Raw genomic sequence first — 10,508 nt, forward strand, 5'->3', positions numbered from 1 at the left:
TCTTTCCTCAAAAGAAAGGCGTGAAAGTAGTTTTATATTTTCCAGAGTGGTGTCATCTTACCGGTGTACTGTGCACTAAGTGTGTTTTGAATTCATGAATGCACTGTACAAACGTATGTTCGCATAGGAATAATACAGCTACGTAAAAAGGCTGCGTAGCAATCTGCCTATTTGCGTAAAGGACTTTTGCTGGAGGCATCGGAGGCGTGTGCCTTTAGCAGGAGAATTTTGCAGCATTTTTGCCTGCAGGCCAGAAAAAATCGTGAGTCCTTTGAGCTATGAATATCGCCAGATGTTGTCACTTTCAAATCTAAATAGGTCGTGTAGGCTAAATGCAAAAATAATTGAAATCAATAGAAGAAGCCAATTGATTTTCGTTTCATTTCAACCTTGGTAAGGCAGTGCCTACCTTGCCTGCCCTGACCGCACGTCACTGAATATATATATATACCTTCCAGGAAACTGAGCTTGTGCGTGTGTGTGCGTGTGTGTGCGTGCGTGCGCAGAGTTCCGGGGAAGCGTTGCTGCACGTGTCGCTGCAGCTACAGCCGACGGGAAGCGTCTTCGACCCGCCCCTGACCACCGACGACCTAAAGTCGTTCATCGCTGACATCTACGCTGCCGCCAGTCTGCCGCCCAGGATCTCTGCCACCCAGCAAGGCAACTACCAGGTTAGCCGCCGTCGCCGCCGGCAAACAACGGGCGCGTCGATTTGAGCCGCACAGATGTGTCATTTGTTGCATGGCCACAGGAGGCGCTGCGGAACAACGCCAAGCTGGTGGCGCTGGAGGAGGAAGTGATGCAGCACATGCATGAGGTCATCGAAGAGGCGGAGAGCCTGAAGGCCGACCTGGACCGCTTCTCTCCGCTGTGGCAGAGTCCCAAACGCAGCATCATGAATGAATTCCTCACGTACGGCCGAAGGCTGGAGGAGGGCGAGGAGGATGTGGACGAGGCCCCGCCCACACTTGCCGACTTTCAACGAGAGGTGAGCCGACGCGTGCCCTCGCACTTCCTGGTTTGGATGCGCCTCACTTCCTGTTTTGATGTGCCTCACTTCCTGTTTTGGGTGCGCCTCACTTCCTGTTTACCTCCGATTCTGTTGTTAAAAAATGAGCAGGACGTGGAATGCCGCCTCCTAACTGTTGTGAGCCACGAGGCTGACGGCGGCCATCTTGCGTTGCCAGTCAAGTTTATTTTAGATCACGAAAACAAATGAAATAACTACAATGAAAATTCATAAAACATTTTCCTTCGCAAAATAAACTAAAAACGGAAATGCTCTTTGACACGCTATTTTAGATCAAAATCTAACGAAATAACTACAACGAAAATTCACAAAACATTTTCTTTAATGAAATATGATAAAAACAGAAATGCTCTTTGACATGTACCTCACTTCCTCTTTTGGATGCGCCTCACTTCCTGTTTACTTCCCAATCTAATGTTCAAAAATGAGCAGGACTTGGAATGCCGGCTCCTAACTTGTGAGCCATGAGGCCGGTGGCGGCCATTTTGCGTTGCCAATCAAATTTATTTTAGATCACGAAAACTAACGAAATAACAACAACAACAACAACAAAAAACACTTTCCTTCACGAAATAAAATAAAAAGGGAAATGCTTGCTGTTTAAAAAATAAAAATTTACTTAAAAACTATTTTATTTACATTTCTATTTTATTTACATTTCTAGACTTAGACTTGACTTTATATAACTACAACGAACAATAATTTTAGTGAAAATGTCCTTTGTTTTCGTCTTTGATAATTAATTGAATACATGAGCCCTTTGGGGTTGATTTTAAATGTGATTTATTGATTTGGATATTAACCGGAATAAGGACGTTTGAAAGTGTATTACACGGAAGTGACGTCCACTAGCAGCAGCCAATAGAAAAACACCTTCAGAATAGATGATGTCGATCCCATGCTGTTTTTTAAATATTGTGCATAAGTCAGACACATTTTTTTTTTAAACTGAAACTAAAACTGAAACTAACTAAAACTAAACTGTATCTAAGCGTTTATTAAATAACTAAAACAAAAACAGAACAACCCTGAAAACATATTCAAACTAACTCAATAAAAAAAAAAAAAAAAAAAACACAAAACGACATAAAAACTAACTAAGATGAAAATTTCCCAAACTATAATAACCCTGCTTTTCAGTGAGGAAGTAAGCCAATAAGAGTGGCAACACAAGATGGCTGCCGTCCGTCTTCAGCCACTGTATCGTGAGTGCATCCACTCACGGACTTCCTGTTTTTAAGACACCTCACTTCCTCTTTTCCCATGCGCACATCTTTTTCGTTTTTTGTTTTAGATCAACGCCCTCCAAAAGCAGCTGTTGGAGGTGAACGAGCTGGAGGACTACGACCTGGTCAACGGCTGGGTGCAGGTTGACCTCCAACCTTTCAAAGACGGGCTCCGCCTCTTCATCAACAACTGGATCACCTTGTACACGCTGCACTTGCTCAACCTGGTGCGGCACAGGTAAACATGCTCATCCCCGGTTTTGTTTTTGGGGTTTGGGTTTTTCAAAAAAAAAAGTGGCGATTTTAAGCGACAGCCTTCATGCAAATATGTGTAAACATGAAAACAAAAAAAAAGGACAGCCCCATGTTTGTCTAACGTCGGACATCGTCATTGATCCACACCTACGACTCGTAAAATGGATTGTTGGCTACAATCTGAAGATCAAGATAGATTATCGATATGCCTGCGCACGTATCGCGATATTTGTAGTGAATAACCAGCCACTATAACGGTTCCATTGTTCATGACTTATTGAGCAATAACTTGGCGGTCCACTAGGGGGAGCACCTAAGAGGGGCACTGAAATGGACGCAAGTCTTCAGGTGAAGAAGACTCAGCAGCTTACTTTGACCTGTGGAAGACATTTATTGGACTCACTTTTGCATATGTTTCTATGAAAAATGTGTATTTTATCTTCAATTTTAACATTATAAAACATTTTATGGTTCGACTTTTTGAAGCACACAATCTCTGAGGAATATTATTAATTTAATTGGATTTAACTCATTCAAACCCAAAGACGTGTAAATACGTTCTTAATACTTCACCCTTCAATCCCAAAAACGTATTTATATGTTTTATTTTTGTTTTTTTTGCTTTTTCACTTTTTTAATGCAAGAGCATACTGAAGGCTTTGATGCAGCTTCTGACATGAAGAGGTGGCTTAAAGTAATGGTAGTTAACGGCCAGCAGGTGGCAGCAGAGTATAGGAGATCAGCCAGGCCAAGTTGCTTGTCACTAGGAGTGACTTTTTGTGCAAAGGAGTCACAATTTAGCAGTAATGGAAATAATGCCGCATTCGAGGATGGTCGGAAGTCGGACTTTTCCAAATTCAAACCAGGAAGTGTGTACAGGAAATGGCCCCCTTGAACTCGGATATTTCACTTGTGAAGTCGGAAGAAAAAAAGGACCCCAACTTCACCGGCGGACTACAACGTGACGTCACTCTGAATGGCAAAACACAATTTACTCGAACATAAAACTAGCCAGCTTTCTTCATTCATAAATATTGGACATAACTCCACGTAACGCAACGTACGTGACAGTATTGCCGCCATCTCCCTGCATGAAATTATATGGTCAACTACTTAACTGTATGGAATGCTTATGAAATAAAATTAAAACTATAAATGAAGCAAAATTGCAAAAAGGTAAGTTTTCTGGAGGTCAAAATTCGTTTTGAGGACCAAAATAAAGAGCCATTGATCACTATCCACCATTTTGGTTGTTTACGTTCGCCTCGAATGCTTTCAGGTCAGAACTGGGAAAAAACAACTAGGATATTTCCGACTTCCGACCAATGCAGCATAAGAGCTGGGGCCAAATTGGTTCGACAATTAAAAAAAAAATGTACATATGTTGCTTTATGTTCAAAATGAAGCAGCTCTTAACTCACTGACTGACGGGCATTTTGACTGAAGCAACCCCCTTTTTACTGGATTTGGACTGATTTTGCAAGACCCACACAATATTGTGTTCTATCGCTATCAAAACATAGAACCTACCAAAAAGAAAGATTAGTGTCTTCTTTCATCAGGAAAAACAAACAAACAAAAAAAACATATTTTTATCTGCTTACGTTATGCAGCAATTAGCATTAGAATATAGCTAAGTTTCATCATGACATTCCTGGTGAAAACACTGGCAAAAAGAGCTTGTTGAAACATGGTCCTGGTTGATCTCTTATACTCCGCTGCCACCTGCTGGCCGTGTTTGTAATGACTACCATTTCTTTTTTCACCCTTTCTCTGCACTTCCACGTCACACGCGGGAAGATTGTGACCAATATTCTTTTGGGGGTGGGCGGGGTCAACATGATGAGGTCACACAAATAATGTCCTTCTGTGACAAAGGGAATTCTTTGGACCTTTTCTTTCTCATGTGAAAATATGCAAATGAGCAATGACTCACCGTGCGTGCGTGCGTGTCCAGTATGTCTCGGCGCAGCTTTGACGACGAGGAGGAGGAAGCCGAGAAGAGTTCTGGGCGGAGCTTCCCGCTGACGGAAACCATCATGCTGCTGGAAACGGTCAACGTGGAAGTGCCGGAAATCACCACGCTGCTGCAGGTGGGATGACCGCGTCGACTGGCTGGTGGGAATGTTGCACACCTGCACTCCTCAAATTGACTCCATCCCAGGCCTTAGTGAAAGTCTACACCACCCCCCCACCCCCCGCTTTCAAGTGCCGGGCGGGTTTTTATGATATAAAAAAAAAAACAGAATTATTTGAGTTGACTCGTCACGCTGAAGAGTTTTGGAGGACCAAAACTGACAAAATTCAAAATAATTAAATGACTAAATGAATAAATAAATAAATAAATGACTAAAAGTCAAAAATAAAAAATGTATATGTTCGTCTCTGTGTGCCCTGCGATTGGCTGGCAACCAGTCCAGGGTGTACCCTGCCTACTGCCCAGAGCCAACTGAGATAGGCGCCAGCACCCCCCGCGACCCCTGTGAGGAATAAGCGGTCAAGAAAATGGATGGATGAAAAAATGATATAAAACGTGATATAAAAAAAATATAATTCAAAATTTAAATAAAAAAAAATATAAATTGAAATAAAAACACAACAAAATATATGTATACACATATATATGTTTTTATTTTCACTTTTAGTCATTTATTTATTTACTCATTTATTTTTATTTTTAATTTTGGCAGTTTTGGTCCGTATTGCCATGTTGAAATGTTATTCAAATGAGGGGGGCGGTCCTAAACGTGTCTTGGGTTGGACTCCGCCCCTTTGCAAACTGCCTGTCATTGTTTGTCACAGTTTCATTAATTTTTTTATTTTTTGAAAAAATGGATGGATTTTTTTTTTTAGATCAGTTTTTATTTTTAGGTTTAGACATTTATTTCTTTTGAATTTTGGCAGTTTTGGTCCTCCACTGACGACTCATGATAATAATTTCATCAACGAAAACCAGTGTTGGGAACATTACTTTAAAAAAGTAATTAATTATTAGTTATTCATTACTTGCTTAAAAAAAAGTAACAGTTAGTAATTGAATTACTTCATAATAAAAGTAACCAGGCAAAGTAACTATTTTCACTACTTTAAAAAAAGTTTTAGGCCAAATTTGGATTTTTATTTTATTTTTTATATAATTATTATTATTATTATGATTATTATGATTATTATTATTATTGTTATTATTATTATAGAAGGAATTAAAATAATGATCAGGCTATATAGGGTGTTTTCATTTATTTTTGTGAATATTTATGTCACACAAATGCCTCACTCCATAATGACATATCATATAATAATAACAATAATAATAATAATAATCATAATAATAATAACTCATTACATTTGGAGTGGTGATGTATGTTCTGCCAACTACTATCAGGATGATAATAAAAGTAAAATAAATGGTGCTTTGTGGCACTTATGTCATCTCAAGGTAATTTGTAGACAGTCCTAGCCAGTCCCTCCAGGAGTCCCAAGGCCATTTATTTATTTATTTATTTATTTATTTATTTATTTATTTATTTATTTACTTATTTTTTGCGGCCTAAAATACCTGTGCTGGTAAAAAAAAAAAAAAAAAAAAAAAAAAAAAGAATCCAGTTGCACGACACGAGTGCACGTTTTAATGAGCGATGCAGTGCATCCATTTGGGCTACACACTTAAAGTTGAGTGCAGAAGAAAGTTGCCAATGAATTCTGTGAAAACAAGTCGCTTTTCACACATTGGGAATAATTTGTGCCTTTGTGTGGTGTTATCTCATCTGCGGGTATGCATCCCCACAACATTTGTGTGTGAATATTCGTTATTTGAAGGAAAAACACTCCCCAAGTCGATGCTAACTTCCTGTTAGCGCTAGGCTAGCAATGTGTTAAAAATGAAGCATGTTTTGTATTTAAATATACAGTGGAGTCATTCTTAACGTTGTGTATTTAGTTTGGCAGTTAACTCCAACTGTGGTGTCATTCAACAGCTTCAAGGGCGCTTACAAGGGACAATAGAATAAGCAGAATAACATACACGACACACTTGTAGTTGTAGTTACTAGCAAGTATATATATCGTCTGATTCCACATTACTTAGAGTACTCGCACTATTTTATGTTAAAATTTTACGTTAATCAACTTTTCCTCATCAATTTTCAATGGGACGGACATGGAACTTTTTCAAAGTTCCACGCCCACTTCCAAACATACAACTGATCATCATTACCAGCTCTCCGATACTGCTCAGTGGCGCAGTTGGGAGAGTGCATTGTTCAGTAACCAGGAGGTCGCGGGTTCGATTTCCACCTCCAACTGTACATTACAAATATATCCAGGGTGATTATGCTAAGGGATATATTAATGCTAATGTTAAGTTAGTATGCTAAGCCAATTTTAATGCTAACTTAGCAAGCTAATCTAATGCTAATACGAATGCTAATGCTAAGTTAGCATGCTATGTTAATGCTGAGTTGGCATGCTAAGTTAACATGCAAAGTTAATGTTAATACTAATGCAAATCATGCTAAGTTAGCATGCTAAGCTAATGTTAAGTTAGCTAATGCTAAGTTTATGCTAAGCCAATTTTAATGCTGTTAGCATGCTAAGATAATGCTAATATGAATGTTCATGCTAAGTTAGCATGTTAAGTTAGCATGCAATGTTAATGCTAAGTTAGCATGCGACGTTCACATGCTAAGTTACTGCTAATACTACTGCTAATAATGCTAAGTTAGCATGCTATGCTTATATTAAGTTAGTGCTAAGTTAGCATGCTAAGTTAATGCTGATGCTAAGCTAATGCTAAGTTAGTATGCTAAGCTAATGTTAAGCTAATGCTAAGTTAACATGCTAAACTAATGCTAAGTTAGCATGCTAGCTAATGCTTAGCTAATGCTAATAGAATATGCTAAGTTAGTATGCTAAGCTAATTCTTAGCTATGCTAATTTAGTATGCTAGGTTAGCATGCTAAGCTAATGCTGATGCTAAGCTAATGCTAAGTTCGCATACTAAGCTAAGGCTAAGCAAAGGCTAATGCTAAGCTCTAAACAAAATTATCGGCTTATTGACATCGGCACTTTCTAAATTGTTGGTTTATCGCTATTGGTTGAAAATAGCATTACTGTGCATCCTTAATAAAAACATTTCTAAATGCACAACTTATATAATATTACTACTACTGCTACTACTACTACTAATACTCGTAATTACTAGTTATGTAATTACTTTGTAATTTTAACAATTTATCCTTCAATTTCCTTCATAGGCAATCAGCTTAGCATTCAGCTATTACCATTCGGCTTTCAGCATTCCCACGCAATTTCTCTTTCACAGAGTCGGAAACTTGGGTTTTCTACGATAATGTTTTAAGGGGGAAATAATTGGCCATTTGGCCCAATTGGCCAATTGTTTTGGCCGATGTTTGAAGGCCCAATAAACGACCGGATATAATCAGCGGTCAATTAATTGTTTAGTTACTTTGTATTGAGTGTTTGTTGACGTGCATCCGTGTTGTGATTGTGTTTCAGAGCTGATGGCGACGCCGTGAGATGACTTAAAGAGCGGGTCACATGATCGCCCCCGCTGCTTTTAAAGTCACATGACTCTAGCGGCATTACTCTTCCAAGGACTTGCCTATTACCCACAATGCACCTCACGGTCATCATCGGCGACGTCATCAGCTTCTTTAAAACAAAAACAAAAAAGAAAGAAAAGAAAGAACGAAACAAAACGCAAGCAAGAGAATTGAAATGAATGATTTAATGGGCTTTTTTTCGTCAACATCCAGACCGGCGGCCATCTGGTGGCGGAAGCGCGAGCCCAAGAAGCACAAAGGAGATGAGGAGGAGGAGGAAGGCCGGCGAGCGACAGAGTCTAGTGGCGGTAGACGCCGAAGGCCAGCAGGCCGAGGAAGACGGTGATGCCCAGCAGCGAGGCCGACGCCGGCGCTGTGAACAGGTGGCGGTACTGGATCTAGCAGTACCACAGCGCCGCCAGCAGCAGCGCCAGCAGCGGCAACAGCCCGCGCGTGCTCGGGCGGCGTCGTGCCGCTGGTGTCGGCGCACTGCCGTTGCGACACGTGGCAGGACGCCGTTGTACTGCAGGCGCAGCGCCTCCAACATGGCGCCGTCGTCCTGCAGCAGCTGACCCTGGTAGATGAGACGCACGCCGTGCTCCTGGCCCGGAAAGTACGTCCTGAGGAGGGCACAGGAGGAGGGCGGCAAGCGTCAGTCGACAGACGCCGAGCAACGCTCGCCCGCTCGCTCGCCTGCTTCAATTCTGTTGCCAATGGAGACTCAATCGAAAGACGCTCACGCTCGCCAGAAGTGCCGGTTTTGGAACTGTTTTGGATTTCGCACATTTTTTCTGGATTAAAATAAATAAATAAATAAACTAGAGCTGCGAGCAGCTATAAAGGGCCCTCGCAGCCCGGGCCACGTTGGGATACTTGCACGTTGGGGTACTTGCACATTGGAAGCAGAATTTCTTTGAAAATGGCATAATAAACCTTTACATGTGGAATATTTTTTGCCAGGTGTGATGAGTGTGTCAAGCTCAACGTTTTGGTTTTGGTGAATGTTAATTTTTTTATTTTTTTTTATTATCGCTCGTAGAACTCATTGCACAATGTTGCTTTTATTGTCAAAAGAGGCTATCAAAAATACAAAGTAAAAGTACATATGTTTGTATCGGTCTGATGCCAGTGAACATTTTGAGTGGTGGAAAGAAAGAATATTTATAAATTACTTAGTTATCACACTTACAATGACTTTACAAATTTTGTACAAAATACCGTCTGTGGGATGTATATATATTTTTTATGCCTCAAGGGCTAGGTGGTGCTATATTTAAAACTGAATGTTGTCATAGGGATACCTTCAGGCCTTGGCTATAAATATACATGTCAAGTTTGGGATTTTTTGGAGCATGTACCGGGGAGTTATTAAACATATCCTTCATTCACGATATTGTTACTACAGTGGTACCTCTACTTATGAAATTAATTGGTTCTGGAAGAAAGTTCTTAAGTAGAAAATTTTGTAAGTAGAGACGCATTTTCCATGTAAATGCCCTAATCCGTTCCAAGCCTCCCAAAATTCAGACATAAATGTTTTATAAAGCATAAAAATGCATCAAAACATGTAACAAATACATGTTACAATTAGATTATTGCACAATAAATGAGAGTTGTGCATAATGTAAAAAAACAAAGAATAAAGTAAAGAAAAAAAATGATGGTCATTTACCTTTTTAACTGCTGTCCTCATCGTTTTTTGCCCTCTTTGGTTCATGTTCGTCTCTCTCAGAAGTTTATTTTTTAATTTTTTATTTTTTTTTAAAGAAAAAAAACAATCCATCGGAAATGTCCAAGGCAAACATCATCTTCGTAAGCAAACGCCCGACTGGTGAACACTTTTTCTCTTTTAAACAAATTCTGAAACTTCATGGAAACTTCCGGTATGGCGAGGCATCTTTTTCAAAAAAAAAAAAAAAAAAAAGGCCCGTCTCATCACAATTAAAAACTTACTGTGCCTTCATCAATCACCAATTGTTTGAATTTTTGCACAAATTCGTTGGCCGTTAGTTCATACATTTACGAAAAACTATCGGAACACCTCATGGGCCGCGGGATGAATGATGAGGACGCTGTATAGACACCGATCTAGTATACGCTCATACCTATGGTAGAAGGTTCCTCTTAGCCAATGGGATGCCAGAACGATGCACAAACACCGATCTAGTATTTACGCTCACAGGTACCTAAGGTAGGAAATAGCCATAGCCTAAAGTATGTTGCGTTCGGTAATGCATTTTTACCTTTCGTATCTAGAAATTTCTTTCGTAACAAGAGGCAATATTTTCCCGTTGAGGCGTTTCGTAACTCGAAAATTTCGTATGAAGAGACGTTCGTAAGTAGAGGTTCCACTGTATTGTCTATAGAGGCTATCAAAAATAAATAAAACAAAATAAAAAGTACCTATGTTTGGATAGGTCTGATGCCAGTGAACAT

The 10,508-nt window shown here is 39.8% G+C and overlaps 1 protein-coding gene across 2 annotated transcripts in view; it reads left to right on the forward strand.

Annotated features, from left to right (window-relative positions):
* Nucleotides 1-9,232, forward strand: part of LOC144030122 (dynein axonemal heavy chain 17-like) — a 42,129-nt gene extending 32,897 nt beyond the window's left edge. For both annotated transcript variants that reach the window (XM_077536106.1, XM_077536107.1), the window contains 5 exons: nucleotides 507-671; nucleotides 752-988; nucleotides 2,325-2,494; nucleotides 4,469-4,604; nucleotides 8,286-9,232. In XM_077536106.1, the coding sequence (XP_077392232.1) occupies nucleotides 507-671; nucleotides 752-988; nucleotides 2,325-2,494; nucleotides 4,469-4,604; nucleotides 8,286-8,339 (762 nt within the window). In that variant the 3' untranslated portion in view covers nucleotides 8,340-9,232. The remainder of the gene's footprint in view (nucleotides 1-506; nucleotides 672-751; nucleotides 989-2,324; nucleotides 2,495-4,468; nucleotides 4,605-8,285) is intronic.
* Nucleotides 9,233-10,508: the final 1,276 nt, after the last annotated feature.

The sequence above is a fragment of the Festucalex cinctus genome, chromosome 11 (genome assembly GCF_051991245.1).
Source record: "Festucalex cinctus isolate MCC-2025b chromosome 11, RoL_Fcin_1.0, whole genome shotgun sequence".
NCBI lineage: Eukaryota > Metazoa > Chordata > Actinopteri > Syngnathiformes > Syngnathidae > Festucalex > Festucalex cinctus.